At 37.3% G+C, this 18,005-nt stretch overlaps 2 protein-coding genes across 2 annotated transcripts; both read left to right on the forward strand.

Moving 5' to 3' along the window:
• Nucleotides 1–3,055: 3,055 nt before the first annotated feature.
• On the forward strand, nt 3,056–4,790 carry LOC118982796 (olfactory receptor 5B12-like). The gene is made up of 2 exons (XM_037039970.1): nt 3,056–3,651; nt 4,442–4,790. Exons 1-2 carry the CDS (start codon nt 3,056–3,058, stop codon nt 4,788–4,790), a joined length of 945 nt encoding a protein of 314 aa, XP_036895865.1.
• A 10,755-nt stretch (nt 4,791–15,545) lies between these two features.
• OR10W1 (olfactory receptor family 10 subfamily W member 1) lies at nt 15,546–16,487 on the forward strand. The gene has a single exon (XM_037039971.1). The coding sequence runs from the start codon at nt 15,546–15,548 to the stop codon at nt 16,485–16,487; it is 942 nt and encodes a 313-aa protein (XP_036895866.1).
• The last annotated feature ends 1,518 nt before the right edge of the window (nt 16,488–18,005 follow it).

The raw sequence follows: 18,005 nt of genomic DNA on the forward strand, positions 1-18,005 counted from the left end.
CCCCACCATTTCTTCATAAGCAGTCTCAGCTGAAATACATACAAACATTATCCTCTGATATCTCCAGTCAGGTTCAGAATTAGGAGGGCCAATCTGGGATCAGGAGCCTCCTGAGATATCTACTCATGTGAGACTAAGTGCTTCCCCCAAGAATTGCTGTGTGGAAAGGTAGTTGTCTCTACCTTGATATTTGCAAGAGCACATGCCCAAGTCATGTTCCACAACAGAAGGCTCTACAGTTCGGAAGGAGTTTCTGCACCATGATGCTTTCCTGGATGTGGACTGCTCTCTATAACCTATGTATGAAGGTTTTCCATACTTCTTCCTGTGTAGCCTCGTTTGTCTGTTCCTAGCACAAAGGTAAATATCAAGAAATATACAATTAGAATGGGAAAGGGTGCTAGAGGAGCCAACAGTCTTTATTTTGCAAACGAGGAAGGTAAAGCCCAGAGAGATTAAACAGCTAGATCGTGGACACCCTGTTAGCTAGATGTCTTGTCACACCCAGTCCACTGCTCTTTCCACTTACTATGCTGCTCCTAAGCATCCAGATTTCCATGTTCACTGCAATCAGAGGCCTTATATAAGTGGTCGGGGTGTTGGTTAGATTCCACAGGGAGATTGCACCTCCTAACTTTTTTACTTAGAACGAACCATCATGGAGTAGTGCAAATACCATCTCTCTTTCTCAATTTCAGAAGTCCTAGGACTTTCCACATCCATTTGGGGATCTCAATATAAAGCCATTGTCTTTAAGAATATCAAAGTTTGAACAGTCACTATTGTCAGGTAAATATCTTTCGGTAACCAAGAAGAGATGAACTAGTCTATGAAAGTAATGGCCTAGATTACCTGATTTGGGTTATGCACTTTCATACGCTTACTCAAGGGACCCTGGTTTAGTCTACTTTTAGACCCAAAGTACTTATGAGGTTTTTGTGTCAAGCAGCTAGAATTAATCTTTCATGAATCAATCCCAGTGGATACTCAAAGACAAAAGGAACTACAAATAATTCTTAAACTTCTTCAATAATCATATTATGAAGGATAATGTGGGCAACATTTATCTCATTTATTTCTATATCCCTGGCACCTAGAACCATGCCTAACACACAGTCAAAAAAAAACAATAAAATAAAATACATAAAATGTTAGTATCTTTTATGCTTGTCACAGAGAACTTTCATATTCATTGTCACATCAGAGCAAGATAGCAGTCAATGAGGGAACTAGAAGATCTTGAGGGGAAGAAGAGGAAGGGTTAAATCAAGGAACATGTATGAAGGAACAATGGACAAAGGAAAAGGCGGGGGAGAGAATTTAATGGGAGACAGGTCAGGGGAGAGCAATGGAGGGAAATGGGGACAACTATAATTAAACAATAAAAAAATAAAAATGGAATACGTTTAATTTTAAAAGATCTGACCAACTGGCAGACCTACACCCAGCTGTTTATAGATAGAACTAGGATTAAAACTGGCCTTGTGTTTATAGTACATTCCTACCCACACCACACCACCTCTGAACTGCTGGATCAGAGGAGCAGTTTTATGTGCCTCTGTGCCTATAAATAGTAGAGATAAGAAATTTAGCCAATATATTGGCCACTCTCAAGCATCAATAAAATACAGAAATTAACTTTTTCCAAAAAGAAATGTAATCAGATTCACATGCATTTGGATCAACCCTGGCCACTCTGGCAAGCAGAGACATGTAAGAATTGATAAACCAGTTACTTCAGGAAGAAGTAACTTCATTGTCACTAGGGTGTTCTGGCATATTCTGGGTACTTTTATGGTCATTGTGTAACAATTTCTACACACTTTTATTATAGCACTAAACACTTTGGGATGGGGGGGTAATTTGTATACCTCCTTGTCTCTACCCCCTTATAAAGTCAGGAATCATGTAACATCAGCTCCTGGAACAGAGCTGGTTTAATGTGCAAAACTAGCTGGAGGATGATGAGGAGAGTGAGCTAACATTTCATGTGCCAGGCATTGTTTTAGTAGGCTCCTCGTGTCATTGAATTTCGTCTTTTCAGCTCCGTATAATAATACATTGGGTAGTACATGAACTGAGTATTTCATAGACAATGACAGAGATTCACAGAGTCTAAGTGATGTTCCCAAGTTGCATTCCATCTAACTTGCCAATCAGTGAATGACACACCTGTTCAACTGAAAAAAAAACACAAACCTGTAATCTTGTAGGTAACAGTCACCTTGGGCTCTTCTTGTAAATTGTTGTAGTATACCTATAACCTGACACATTCTTTCTCTTTCTTTCAGGGTTCAATTCTATCTCTTTTGGCTCTACCAATTACCTTTGCACATTACACCCTAATTGAGATTTTGATTGTGCCATGCATTTCACCAACTAGTAATACCTACCTGCTTATAATTGCCTGTTTACACAGTTGTGTTTACCACTGCATGCTTTTATCCATAATGTTTGTCCTGCCTGGTATAATAGTAGCTGTGGTTATAGTAGCCTTGGTGAATGAGAAAGAAAAGTGTGGGTGTCCTTAAAGCAGGGCTCCAAATCACTGTGTGTCTTTAGCTATTATTAACAAGCTGGTGAGGCCTCACTAAGAAGTGGGGAATGCACTTGACAGGATTTGTCAGCATCATATACCAATGACCAACTAAATGTTTCTTATATTTTACTTTCTGTTAATTAAGGTTTTCATGTATATCTTAGACAAAGGCACTTGCAAGATATGGCAAGTAGTGAAAAAAGTTCTCTGTGGTTTGATGTATTAGAGTATACCACAGCAAGCAAGCTGAAATGTGTCCCAGAGTTGTAATATGTTAGCCAGAGTTAACAGGGACATTCCAGTGTCCTTCGGTACCTCTTCTAGATGAATGACCTCATTCAACCCACTCAGAACCACCATTTAATCCCACTTCTTGCACACAGGCTCTTGATCTTGACAGGAAGCTGACATATGTGACCAAGAGACATGGTTGGCATTTCGATACTCATGATAATCATCAACTAATATTATTTTATGTAGACTCATTTTCTCATAGGTAATTCCCAAACAGCTTTCATGGAGAACATTTCAGAGGTGACTGAGTTCAATCTTGTAGGGTTAACAGATGCCCTGGAGATGCAGATCCCCCTCTTCATAATCTTCTCCCTCATCTATCTTATCACTCTGGTTGGAAACCTGGGAATGATCATATTGATTCTGTTTGACTCTCGACTCCACACTCCCATGTACTTTTTTCTCAGTAACCTCTCCCTGGTCGACTGTGTTTATGCCTCAGCTGTCACTCCCAAGGTAATAGTGGGGTTTCTCACAGGAGATAAGACGATATCATACAATGCATGTGCTGCCCAGATGTTTTTCTTTGCAGCTTTTGCCACTACTGAGAGTTTCCTCCTGGCCTCAATGGCCTTTGACCGCCACGTGGCAGTGTGTAATTCCCTGTATTATGTCACCACCATGACAAGCACTGTGTGTGCTTTACTGGCGACTGGATCCTACATCTGTGGACTGTTGCAATCTTCCATCCATATTGCCCTCACTTTCCACCTCTCCTTTTGTCATTCCAATGTTGTTAACCACTTTTTCTGTGACATTCCCCCACTGCTGGCTATTTCTTGCTCTGACATCCACACAAATGAGATCATGCTCTTCACATTGGCAGCAATCGATATTTTTTTCACTCTCTTGGTCATCTTGAGCTCTTACCTATTCATTTTCATTGCTATTCTGAGGATGCGCTCAACTGATGGACAGAAGAAAGCCTTCTCCATCTGCGCATCCCACCTAGCCACTGTTTCCATTTTCTATGGGACAATCATCTTCATGTACTTACAGCCAAGTTCCAGTCATTCTATGAACACAGACAAAATGGCATCTGTGTTTTACACCATGGTCATTCCCATGCTGAACCCTGTGGTCTACAGCCTGAGAAACAAAGAGGTCAAGAGTGCATTCAAGAAGGTTGTTGAGAACGCAAAATTATCTGTGTTTTGTTGTAATGCATAGAATCTGCAAAAAGTTATTTTATTCCTCTTAGATCTACTCCATGATATAACTCAACTGTTAAAGAACATTTAAGATATTAGAACAAAAGTTTCATCTAATGCTATTTACTTCTTTTGTTGAGGAATAGTTCCAATAATCTAAAATGGAGAGAAATATAATAATTGTTTTAAATGAAGTTTAATTAATGAAGCATATACTTTTGTTGGCACATTTTATCCAGAGCTCAATAATTATAACAGCTTAATAATTAATGTTTCAATCTCTGCATAGTGGTTGGGAGAGAAAAAGCGTGTGCATGCGAAAGTTTCCAAAGGTGAATAGCCATGTTAGAATAAATGAGATACAGTTAAGTCATTTTTACCTTAGTCTATGAGTATCAATTCTTCACATTTTGTTTTAAAAATTGCACTGAAGTTAATAATAATNCGTGCTCTTCACATTGGCAGCGTTCAATGTTGTTTTCACTCTCTTGGTCATCTTGAGCTCTTACCTATTCATTTTCATTGCTATTCTGAGGATGCGCTCAACTGATGGACAGAAGAAAGCCTTCTCCACCTGCGCATCCCACCTAGCCACTGTTTCCATTTTCTATGGGACAATCATCTTCATGTACTTACAGCCAAGTTCCAGTCATTCCATGGACACAGACAAAATGGCATCTGTGTTTTACACCATGGTCATCCCCATGCTGAACCCTGTGGTCTACAGCCTAAGAAACAAAGAGGTCAAGAGTGCATTCAAGAAGGTGGTTGGAAAAGCAAAGTCTTTATTGGGGTCCTCCTACTAATTGTAAATAGCATGCAAAGAATTGAAACTTCTAATAGGCTTTAGTGTCTATAAATATTTTTTGAATTTTAACTGTATCTTGTCTTTTTTAAGGAGAAATAAGCCTTTATTTCCTTATTTCATAAATAAAGTTGGTAATTATTTCTTGTCTTTAATTTTTCTGAGTTTTCTTCAAATGAGACTGGATCTATTCATGCTTTGAGACTATGACTTGGTAGGAGAAATTTTGAATGTATTTTTCCTGAAATACAATGCTACTTTTATCTTGAGATCAAGATTGTAATCACAGATACTATAGAGTCCTACACTGTTTCACTCTATTGGTCTAATGTCTAAAGTGATTTGTAGGTAAACCTCATAAGTATATGTCACCACAGTTACATTTTTAGTTACTAAAATCCAAAATAATTCCACAATTCTTTTTAAAGATTTATTTATTTATTTATTTATTTATTTATTTATAGAGAGAGGGGGAGGGAAGAAGAAAGAGAGGGAGAGAAACATCAATGTGTCATTGACTCTCACATGCTCCCTACTGGGGACCTGGCCTGCAACCCAGGCATGTGCCTAGACTGGGAATTGAACGGGTGACCCTCTCGTTTGCAGGCTAGTGCGCAATCCACTGAGCCACACCAGCCAGGGCCATTATTCTTGTATATAGCATAAAAGCTTGGTTCTCCAACATTCATTCTCCTAAGAATGGTCTTAAAAGTGTTGAAATGTAGAAATCTAACATCTAATTCCAAATAATCTAACTTAGTACACTCCTGGTGGAGGTACATTAATTTGTATAATGTTCACTCATTAGCCACATATACCTGAATCCTGAGCTGAGATAGCAAGAATGCCAATGGTGAGTTTGAATGATGAGGAATACCATATAATCAAAATTTATTTGAATTTCAGAGAGAAAAAACACAGTTCAGAGGGCAAAATATATTTATATTTATTTCTTACCTGAGTTCTAATAGATAAAGTTCATATAAGAGAGGTTGGGTGGGGAAGACTGCCTGTGTGCTTAAACTTCCCCTGTATTTCAGATGGGGTTGTTGTTCAGATAACACTTTGAAACTGTTACCTCAGAACAGTGGTTCAAAAGCATCATTACAAGACCAACAGCATCAGCATCACCTGGAATTTTTCATGAATGTCAGTTATAGGAACTGACAGAATCAGAACAGACCTACAGAATCAGAATCAAAAACTCTAGGAGCACAGCCCAACTATCTGTGCTTTAACCAGACCTCCTGGTGATTCTAAAACACTGAGAACCACTAGATTCATGCAGCCTAGAATCACTAGCCTAGAGCAACACATCCTTCCCAGTTCAGTTCAGCTAGTAATTGTTTGACCCTATACCATGCTGTAATGGGCATAAAGATATTAAATTTTTTAAATCTCTTTTATCAAGGACCCCTACTCTTCCCAGCATAACACAGTTATCTTTGTTATGAAAGCATTAGGAAGACTGAAGGAGCTGTGAAAAAGTTGAAATAATATTGACCTAACATTTTCCTTAAAACTGTTTAAATCTCCTTTAATGTTGATATTATGAGGACTCCCCATCACTCACCACAATTTTGAGTAGGAGCATATTAAGCCACATAGGCTTTTGAGGCCATCACAAGTAAACAAAGGGGTAAGAGCCATTGTGTTCTGTGTTGCCATTACTTACAACAAAGCCAGTGTTATCTGGGAAGACTTCTCATCTCTGTTTTCTAGAAATTTGTACTACATAATGAAGAGCTTCACTTAGATAAAGAAACTAAGCTGGAAAATTAACCTGCTCCAGTGAACAACCACTTTTAGGAGGGTTGAAGACCACACATCTCACTTTCTAAAGGATTTCATCTAGTTTCATAGTTCAAAATTTATCTAGATGGCTAACAATCAATATTTAGTCTGTCACAAATACTACACATTCTGAGCTATTTTCATATAGATTACTGACCACGGGTTGGTTTTATGCTACCAAGCAAGACAATTTGGTCCTTATAATTGCTCATGAACATAATTAATGATGTCATATTTGAAGCATTATGGATATTGTAAAGTATCTGGTATTTGAAGAAACTGTAGTGCTAAAAATGGTAAGAGGAGATAATGTGTTCTTAATTTCTATATGCACTTGCTTCATGTATGAGCCATCTATATTTTTCCTAAGTCAAAGGAAGGCTCTTTCAATTGACCACTGTAATAAAAAATAGTCAAGTTCACATGTTACTTTTGTTGTTGTTTTATATGTAGCCTCTGAAAATTCTGACTTAAATGAAAGATTTTCAAGAAACTACAGGATTAAATGAAGAGGTTCAAAATGGAAATTGTGCTAGCATAATCAGGGGTAAAATAGTACATAAATGTGAAGGGAAATAACTATAGAAAAGCAAATAAAACAACCTGGTTGGGTAAGAGTTAAAATTAAAGTTATCATCCTAGAAGTTAGTAGGACTAAGGCAGGTTCAGCAGAGAGAAATATAAATGTGATTGACAGAGGAAATGAGAAAAAAGTGATAAATAGGGCATAAATTCATTACAAGAGAAAGAAATAGAAAATTTAGGATTTTGAGGTTAGAAGAAACCACAAACATCATCTAATTCAACCACTTATAACAACTCATGAATATTTCCTACTGATTAGATTTGCTAGAACACAACATCCAGGGGTCCTTATCAGGTATAGATAGGAACGAAGATACTAGCCCATGGTCCCCAGAGAGCAGTTACCTGTGAGCATCATGTGTAAAGTTGCCCATTAGCTTTGTCACAGTTGATAAACCTAGGAAATTTTTTCCAAATATAATTTTATTTGCATTTGTTTTAAGAAAGACCACTGGGGAAATTTCTCCTCTTTGGGACCCATTATTTTAAGACACGATACAGGGCACTAGGTTGTCTAGCTAAATCAGGCAAGAATGGCCTCAGAGTAAAGAGGAGAATGTAGAAGTGGATCCTGGTCCCTCCATGCAGGACTTTGGCTTAGGATGATCCTATAGTACCCATACCTTCCTGCTAGCTCTCTTTACCTTGCCCTAGTCCAAGGATGGCATTCTAACATATGAGTCATTTTCTGAACACCTGCACACTCTTTGCCACCCACGTCTAAATATTACAAGGGTATCACCTACTGGTCACTTTTCATTTCTAAGGGATTGCACACACCTGAAGCCCATGTATTCTTATTCCACTTCATCCTTAAAGAACAGGATGCATAGCATCAGAAAGCACTCCAGGAGAATTCCCTTAAATCATCTAAGGCAGAAACTTTTAGCATTTCAAAAAACTTTTCTTTTGCCTGTATGAATTTTCTTTGATGGCTGATGGAATAAAGTGAATTTCAAAGAGGTAAGAAAACATCTCCAGAGATCTTCCAAAAATTAATGTGCATTAATCAATTAGATTTCTAACATAAGACCCCAAGTCATCAGACAATGAGAGTGGCTCATCAAGTGTCAGGGCCAAACTTTCTAGAAGTCATCCCTTGCATTAGTCAGGGTTCTGGAGAGAAAAAGAGCCAACAGGATGTATATATAAAGGAAAGATTTATTTTAAGGAATTGGCTCATGTGATTATGGAGTCTGACAAGTCCAAAATGTCCAACCAAAGTTAACAAGCTGGAAATTCCTGCAGGCATCAGTGTTGTGGTCTTGAGTTCAAAGGCATTCTGGAAGTGAAATCTCTTCCTATTCTGGGTATTTCAGTCTATTCTCTTCAGACCTTTCAGTGATTGGATAAGACCCACTGACACTGTAATGGGTAAACTTTACACAAAGTCTACTAATTTAAGTGTTAATCATATCTAAAAAATGGCTTGACAGCAACCTCTTGACTGATGTTTGATGAAACAACTAGGTATCATATATAGACTAGCAAGTTGACACACAAAATTAGAAATCATAATCCACCCTTTGTTAGCTTGGCATCCATACTCATCTCCTTAGACCATATTTGATCTTCAATAAAGACAATAACAAAGTCATACTTCTGCCTAACCTGATATGATTATCCTGCATATACCTGAAAACACCCCAAACCTATCCCCAAAAGAGGATGCAAAGTCTTTGGGTGAAGTTCACCTTCCTACTGTTGTAGAGTTGAGTACCTAAATACTATAAGGCAAAGTCAACATATCTTATGTCATAGAGTAAGGAGATAGGGAAGAAAACACATACATACATACATACATACATACACACCTATTTATAAAAATGAAAATAAATATGTAACATTTGCAGTCCCCATTTTCAGAATGAGTCATGTGGTCAAAACTGGTATTTTAATTCCTTTTTCCAATACCCAGTCCATATTCTTTTTGTCATCAGAAAGTTCCACAGCATATCATGGTTTTTTGCCAGTGGGATAACCCAAATCTTTATTCCTAAAGGGTCTGGGACTTTAGCTGTCTTCAAAAGCCATTCATGACTCCATCAATCCAGGTAGTGGAGAACATGGTAAGATCAGTGAATTCCATGAGTACAGACTCATTTATGAACTTCATTTGCTATACAGTGAGATCCTTGAGCAGAAGCAATGCTGTATAGAATACCATGACTATAACAAAACATTCTGTAAGTCTGTAGTTTTGGCAGAAGCTTTGTGCACAGGGCAGGCAAATCTATATGTAGGGTAAGTGCATTCAAACATTATGTGAAATAAACCTGAGCTAAAAACTCCATTGATTACCTGACCTCCATAAGCACCTACTCTGACTAGGGAACTACAGTGACTTTTGGATCTCTAGAATTAATGTCAGTTCAGAACCAGTCAAACCCCAGTCTAGATGTTATAACTCAACCCTGTCTGGCTATTGGAATCTGACTGCACACACACACATCAAAGAGCTATATTAATTACTCTAGACCCACACAGAGGACTTCCTCTGTGGCATGCAGGAGCAGACATTCACACTCAGACTTATAAAAATTTATATACACATGACCAACCAACATTTTTTCAAGGAATAACCTATTTAGCTAAGACCTATAAGAATGTCTTTGCTCAGAGAAATTTAAGAAAGAAAAGATGACATAAAAATGATGAAACATTTGATAAATACTCATTGATGTACTATTACATATATAGCACTATCCTAGGTTCCATGGAAACCAGATAAAATATCAAATATGGTCTCAGTTTTCCAGGCTGCAAAAATAATTTGGGCTAAACCCAGTTATGACAATCTAGTGGGAGTAAATGCCTTGAGACAGAAGACTCAGATAACCTTGATTAGAGAACTTCATTTTTTTCCAGAAAATTATTTGGAGGTACTGTGAATTTCGCTGAAGAGTTTAATACTGGTATCTACTTTGACAATTACATCCTAAACCTTCAACTGACAGGGGATCCCAAGTGTACGGACACTTTTAGTTTGGAGCAATTATCTGCTAACAGGGGAGGAGACCAGCAATCACCCAAACCACCTTCTGGGAAATGAAACCTACGAGGCAAAACCCTAGATGGCAAAGAAATTCACTTCTTCCACAGCATTTGTTCAGAAAGGTTAGTTAAAGTCTCAGTCCCGCTGGGTAGTCTCTCCAGGCACATAGTCCTCCCTTCTCTATCCACAAGGGCAGTCGGACATTCCCTGCTAGGCCCTGTTCTTTTTTAATATAGCTGAGAAGCCTGGTTCAACATACCCCCTTCTCTTTTCATGTTGGAGCCAAGAGAAAGTCCGGTTCTACCTCCTTGGTACAAAGTTCCAGGCACCAACTGACACTGACTTAGAAAAGTGAGTAATGGTTTTACAGGTCAAGACTCCAGTATTTCAGAACTAGTTCAGACCAGGACTTACAGTACCATCTCTGAATCTCCTTGGAAGCCCAATTTTTCTGAGTAGAGTGGTAATAATTAATCTCAAAGAAATATTGAGAGAATAAATAACATAAATTTTGATATAGCTTGAGTTCATAAAACCCTCATTTTATATGGCAACTTATTTAATCCTGACAACATGGTAGATATTAATAGTATCCTTTGTTAATATCACCCCTTTCAGAGATTCAAAGAAATAAGGGAAGGATTAGCATTTGTTATGCAAACTATAGATTTTATACATCAAGCCACCTGCTCTAAACATTTTATCTTGTTTAATCTAATCATAACCCTATTAGATAAATATCATTATTCATATCTTTTAAATATGGGGAGGCCAAAAGTAATATGAGATGATCTGCCCAGAATATAATATTATTAATGGTAGACTGAGAGTCTAGCACAGGTCTCTTCCATGCCAAATCTACTAACCCACTTCTAAAATAATGCTAATCAGACACTTGCTGTTTTAGCCTAGACTTTCAGAATGCAAATGTATAATTTTTCTTATAAAATATTATTCAACTGGGCTGGAGTGGCTGGAGAGGCAAAAAAAAAAAAGATGAGGGTGTGATGTGATATATGATTTGGAGCCACTGAGATAATAGGTGTGGATTCATGAACAGATGCCAGCCTGAGCAGATTTCTGGGGATGATGTTGAAGTGTTCTTATCTTGCCTCTGTCCTATGTAACAGGACAGAATACTCTAGTAACCTATAGGTTGGCTGCTTTTGAACTTAAATATTTTACTAAATATTTAGAAAAAACTTGAAATAGCACGTTAATGACATGTTTATATAGTTTCACTCTCTTGGAACCATAAAATCCACCATTTTATGTATGCAGAATATGGACCCTATTACTCTGTCTTCTCCTAATTAATTTTCATTCTTTAGATCTAAGTTTAAGTATTCTTCTTGGAAGACTTTCCAGAATCACCTAATCATAAACTATGCCAAGTCCTATGTTGTGAAGTCTTATAATACACTGTTTTTCTTCATAGCACTTAATCAGATGTGTCAATTACCTATGTATCTATCTATCTATCACCTATCTATCTATCTACCTATACATATATCAGATTATTTAATTAATGGTGTCTACCTTCCCTATTACAATGTAATATCGATTGAGCACAGACTACCATTTTGATCACCATTGTGTGTGATGCTTGGCACTTAATACATAAAAATTAAATGTGAAAGACTTCAGAAAGGACAAATTAAAGATTTCTAAAAATCTCAATATCAGCAGACTAGAACATGCCAATGTTTTTTTTTAATGGTGGGTGATGTTTTGCTGCTCTGAAAACAGAAAAAAAAGAATTAGAAATTTTAGTATCTAAGAACTAAACAACAGTCAAAGAATGAGGAAAATACCAAATAATTGAATATAAACCTATGAATTAATCTCATTTTTATCAGATCAAAGAAAGGGACTGCCCATGACCATATGGATGATGTCCAGATCTTTTTAATCCTGACAATTTCTGAGATCTGTTCCATGCAGGACACTTTTTAGGAAGATATTTAACATGAGAGGATTTCCAGAGCTGAAATTGTGAAAAATATCAAATCCATATCATATGAGGAATAGCTAAATAAATCAGGATGAAAACATAGAACTGTATAATAATGGATCTTCAGTAACTGAATTGTTTTGTGTAGTAACTGCCCCATAGTTTAAAATGAAATGAATACATAGAAGTTGCACAGAGGTTGATTCCAGGTGACTACAAGGAAGAACTTTTAGAGCACTTGTTCCAACAATGGATCAAGGGAGCCAGGAGGTAGTGAGATTCCCTGGGCACTGAAGGTGACCTGATGTTCAGATACTTTATTGATGATTCAAATATCTAATAGGGGACTGAAGTAAGCAGTTTCTGAGGCCCTTTCCGAAGCCAAGAATTTATGACCTATGATAGCTCTGATGTAAGTACCGGTATTTCATTATAGATCCTGGAGAGCACCATTAAGATGAGTGTGATTTACTATAATAAAATTCTCAGAAGTCACCATTATCACACAGATTTCAAAGCCTTCCATCATAATATAGGCGGTAGACTAGTCTCAGACATCTGTTGTGGCCTTATATATGCTATGTCTATGGGTGATGGGCTGATAAGATTTTTTCCACAGTGTAGCCCACATGCTTTCTATAACTAGGTCTACTAAAGTTGTTTCCATAAGGGTTTTTAAACAAGTGATTTGATTATTAAATAATCTTAAAAATAAAAGAGAAAATGGGGGAAGTATAAATGACATGTTTTTCACAGTTTATTCACCCATTCAACACATTACTATTAAGTGCTCACAGTTTGCACATGGTTAGTTTGGACATATAAGTTGATTAAATATAGATGAGGGAGGATGGTTGCCCTCAAACTTATAAATAATTATGATAGTTCTTAGATATTAGGCAGATGGGATGCTATTACTGTGAACTAGGCACTGTGGTAGATACTTTACATTATGAGCTCATTTAATCCAAACCCTTAGAGCTAAGTATAATTCTCACTCTTATGTTTAAATAAAGAATATCATAATACGACAGATGGTTACTAGACCTATTGAGATAATCACTTTGTAAGTATATAAATATCTAATCTCTGCATTGTATATCTGAAACTAATATACTATTGTATGTCTACTATAATTTAAAAATAAATTTAAAAAATAAGAAGCTGGGACTCTGAGAACTTATATATTACTGAGCACTGCAGAACCAGAAAATAAGATTATTTAAACTATCAGTTTTGAAATTAAACTATTTATTTAATTTCACACTGATACATACACTGGCCCTCATCTGCTTGTTATAATACAATGTCAAATGTGTGAAATGACATTAAAAATAATTCAAATCATTATTGAAATTCAGAAGAGGAGAAAAGAATAAATGAAATGAATATTCCTTGTCAACCATTGAAAAACAACAGAGTCATTTATACACTAAGTCCTCTTAATATTTAGGACAATCACTCTCTAAATATACGTATTTTCTTCCAACATTAGTTCATTACACATTTTCTACAGATTCAAAATCCTACTGAATACACAATGTTGGATATTGCCTTTTGTGTGTGTAGGTATGGTTGTGATGTAAATGCACAACATAAAATTTTGTATCTTCAAAATTTTCAAGCACACAACACAGTATTATTAACCATTAATGTATAGTTGTACGAGAAATCTCCACAAATTTTTATGTCCCAAAATGGAAGCTCTATACCCTAACAACTTTCCTTTCCCCACTCTCCTTTGCCCCTGGCGACCACCATTCTACTTCCAGTTTCTAAGAATTTGACTACGTTAGATCCTTATGCAAGTAGAATCAGGCTGTATTTTTCTTCTTGCAGCTGGCTTATTTCATTTAACATCCACATTTTATTTTTAAAGGAACTTCCATACTGTATTCTATAGTGGCTGAACCACTTTATATTCCCACCAGCAATGCACAAATTTTCCAGTTTTTCTACATCTTTCCCAGCATCTGTGTGATTTTTTTTATAGTGGCTATCCTAGTGAGTGTGAGGGAATAAGTCATTGTGATTTTGATATTGCATCAACATAATGATTAATGCTGTTGAACACCTCTTCATATGCTTATTGGTCATGTGTATTTCTTCAATGGACAAATATTTAGTCAAGTTTTTGCCCATTTTTATTTGGATTGCTTGTTTTGTTGTGGAGTTGTAGATTCTTTTCATATTCAGAATACTAACCCCTTATCATATATATGGTTTCTAAATATTGTCTCCGATTCCAAAGGTTGCCTGTTGCCTGATATAATCACCCTGTTGATTATATCTTTTGCTACAGCGAGCTACTGATCTTTCTTAAGCACAACTCTGATGCTGTCAAGCCACTAGTGCTGCCTTTGCCTAGAGAGTAGTACCTACCCTTTTACACCTAATATTCAATCCTCCCGGATCTTGTTAGCACCTTACCCTCTCTCCAGACTGAACCACTGTTTCTCATGACACTCACATCCTTATTTTTTCCCATTGTTAATAGTGTTTCCCAATAACTTTCTTTTCCTTAGATGTCCTCATTATTCCATGATTTTTCTCCCATGAATCCTTTTTTAAATAAATGTATTAGAGTGACATTGGTTAATATCAATATATAAGTTTCAAAAGTAATATATCATCTGTATATTGCATTGTGTATTCACTACCCAAAGTTGTCTCCTTCCATCACCATATATTTGACTCTCTTTACTCTCTTTAACCACCCCTCACCCCCAACTCCTTCCCCTCTGGCAACCGCCATACGGTTGCCTGTGTCCAAATTTCTATTCATTTGTTGATGTTTTTTATCCCATAGATGAGTGAAATCATATGATTCTTATGGATTAATGCCTAAAATTGAAAATATATTTCTTCTCTAAAACTCAGTTGTCTAATTTATATATTTCCACGACTTGATCTACTTTTGACTCATAGTATAAAATATATTTTATATATATATCATGAGCTTTTGAATATTATATTCATATACATACAATTCAATACCTGAAGGGGCATTGAGTGTAAATATAAGTGAATTAGAGAATAAATGAATGAATAGCTTTCTGCCTTCACTTTCATGACCTCTGCACCCAAAACTTCCTTCACACTTTCCCTGTGACTTTACTGAGAAAAATTTAATTTTCATTCCATTTCTACAGAAAGTGGCGTTGAATTCCACAAATTTCCTCTGATTACTTTCCTCAAAATTTTTTTACATAGTTTAGCCCAACACTTAGAAGTTAGAAATTAAGTTTTACATACTTATGTGAAGATGTTTAGTAAAAATAGAGGAAAAAGAAAACTAGTTCTAATTCTAGTTTGTAACTCCCGCTCTGGTGAGATTAGTTCATGGCTCACAGTGTGAACTAATATATTGTCAGTCGGATTATTTCTCCTGTTCTAGTAACTCGCGACAGACATAACCAGTTAGCTCAATGACCTGGGGAAATGGCTCAGTGTTGATGGAGTTTGTGTTCCTGGCCTATCCCTCCCAACCTGGGCTCCGTGTCTTGTCCTTCCTGGGAGTCAGCCTGGTTTATGCGTTGATCATCGGTGGGAATGTCCTCATTGTAGTGGCCATCCAGACAGAAGCCCACCTACACACGCCCATGTATTATTTCCTGGGCAGCCTCTCAGGGATAGAAATATGCTACACTGCTGTGGTGGTGCCTCACATTCTGGCCAACATTCTACAGTCGGAGAGGAACATCACCCTGCTGGGCTGCGCCACTCAGATGATTTTCTTCATTGGACTTGGCAGTGCCGATTGCTTCCTCTTGGCTGTGATGGCCTATGACCGGTATGTTGCCATTTGCCACCCCTTGCGATACCCTCTCATTATAACTTTAACTCTTTGTGTTTACTTGGTTGTGGCTTCTGTGGCCATCGGCCTTTTTCTGTCCTTACAACTGGTGGCCTTCATCTTCTCTCTGCCGTTCTGCCAGACTCGGGGTATTGAGCACTTCTTTTGTGATGTACCACCAGTGATGCATCTTGTCTGTGCCAACAGCCACATCCATGAGCATTCAGTGCTGGTGGCAGCCACACTAGCCATTGCCGTGCCTTTCCTCCTCATCACCACCTCCTACACCTTCATCGTGGCTGCTGTGCTCAAGATCCATTCGACAGCCGGTCGCCACCGGGCCTTCTCCACCTGCTCCTCCCACCTCACTGTGGTCCTGCTGCAGTATGGATGTTGCGCCTTCATGTACCTACGCCCCAGCTCCAGCTACCACCCCAAGCAGGATCAATTCATCTCATTGGTATATACGTTGGGGACTCCACTGCTCAATCCATTTATCTATACCCTAAGGAACAGTGAGATGAAGGGGACCATACAGAGAGTTCTTACCAGAAATTGCCTCCAGAAAAACTAGGGGAGGGTATAACCTATCAGGCAAGGGTTTGGCTCCAACCCACACAAATTTCCATGCAACTGGGATTTCTCTCAAGTGATGTTAAAACTGATCTTTTAAAATGCTATAAATTATTGGACATTATAAATGTCCAGATACTGTTTAGCTATGTGTACCAGAGACCTTTACAATGTTTCCCCCATTTTAGTAGACTCTATAATTTCTCTTCTATTAAAAAAAATTAACAAATGAGCATGACATAATAGAAAGTGACAAGTATAAGACTGCATCTCAGGTACCAGCTAGAAGCAGATATGCTATTCAATAGATTTTGACTTTTAAAATGTACTAACGGGGTTATAAACAGCAGTATGAGTGAGGGAACAGTTAGGGTTTGGCAACACTCTTACATACTGGCAATAACAGGAAGCCATTATAATCCCTAGCCCTCACAGGCAAAAAAAAAGGTACGGTATGGTTAGAGACCAGTGAAACTAGATCTTTCAAAAGAAAGATCCAGGACTTGGGCCCTGGCTGGTGTGACACAAAGGATCACCAGTTCGATTCCCAGTCAGGGCACATGCCTGGGTTTCAGGCCAGGTGCCCAGTTGCGGGTGTACAAGAGGCAACCACACATTGATATTTCTCTCCCTCTCTTTCTCCCTCCCTTCCCCTCTCTCTCTGAAAATAAATAAATAAAATCTTTTAAAAAAAAAAGAAAGGAAAACACTTGGTAAGAACTGTGGCTTTAGGGGAATAACCATACAAATAGATAGCAGGGAGATAACTACCCCAACCTGTTTCTAGTTGTACCCTCCCATCCTTTGTCCTGTCTCCCATTGGTGAAACCTATGGGAAACTGGAAGCAAGAGAGCAGGGAGACTGAATGATTCAGTTCTCAGAAGCTAGCCTTTTTGGACAGAGCAGAGAATAGATAGAGCTTGAGAGTTGGGACACCCAGAATAACCAGAAAAAAGATAGTTTACTATAGTAGCTTCTGTAAAAACAAGAATATATATTAAAAAAGGAAAATGTTAACAACCTGATTTCCCATAATAAAGTCTTTGCTAAACAATTATTATATGAAAGAATTTTATCTTTGTGGCTATTCTTGTATTTATTCATTCTTTCAGTAAATTTTGAGCATTTAAAATATGCCAGGCATTAACTTTTCAAGAAACTCTACATAAGGGTCTATAGCTCTATGAACTTCTTCACTGTAGTTCATTCACACCCATTCTCATGGCCACATCCTAGCTTTTTTTAGCCTTAAATTCATGTTTTCAAATGCTAGTTATTAGTAATGATTAATATTAAGTATTTACCATATATCATAAATATATGTATTCTCTTAATTTTAAAAAATCTTATAAAGTATGATTGTTATTATTCTTTTTTTTCCCTTGTAACCCACAGAGTTTAAGTAACTGGTGTGAGGTCACACAGATAATATGTGATGGAGTTGGAATTTGTAATTTGAACCCAGTGAGTCCAGCTTTAGAAGCAATGTTTATTTGCATTTCATCATAAAATGATGAT

The sequence above is a fragment of the Sturnira hondurensis genome, unplaced genomic scaffold, assembly GCF_014824575.4.
Source record: "Sturnira hondurensis isolate 20B ecotype Veracruz unplaced genomic scaffold, ASM1482457v3 Scaffold0002101, whole genome shotgun sequence".
NCBI lineage: Eukaryota > Metazoa > Chordata > Mammalia > Chiroptera > Phyllostomidae > Sturnira > Sturnira hondurensis.

What these genes read in the sequence shown, in the direction of transcription:
- LOC118982796 (XM_037039970.1), top strand. Translation starts at nt 3,056, where the DNA reads ATGGAGAACATTTCAGAGGTGACTGAGTTCAATCTTGTAGGGTTAACA. An exon ending in AATGAGATCATGCTCTTCAC is followed by an intron (nt 3,652 to 4,441) that starts ATTGGCAGCAAT and finishes CGTGCTCTTCAC; the next exon opens with ATTGGCAGCGTTCAATGTTG.
- OR10W1 (XM_037039971.1), top strand. Translation starts at nt 15,546, where the DNA reads ATGACCTGGGGAAATGGCTCAGTGTTGATGGAGTTTGTGTTCCTGGCC.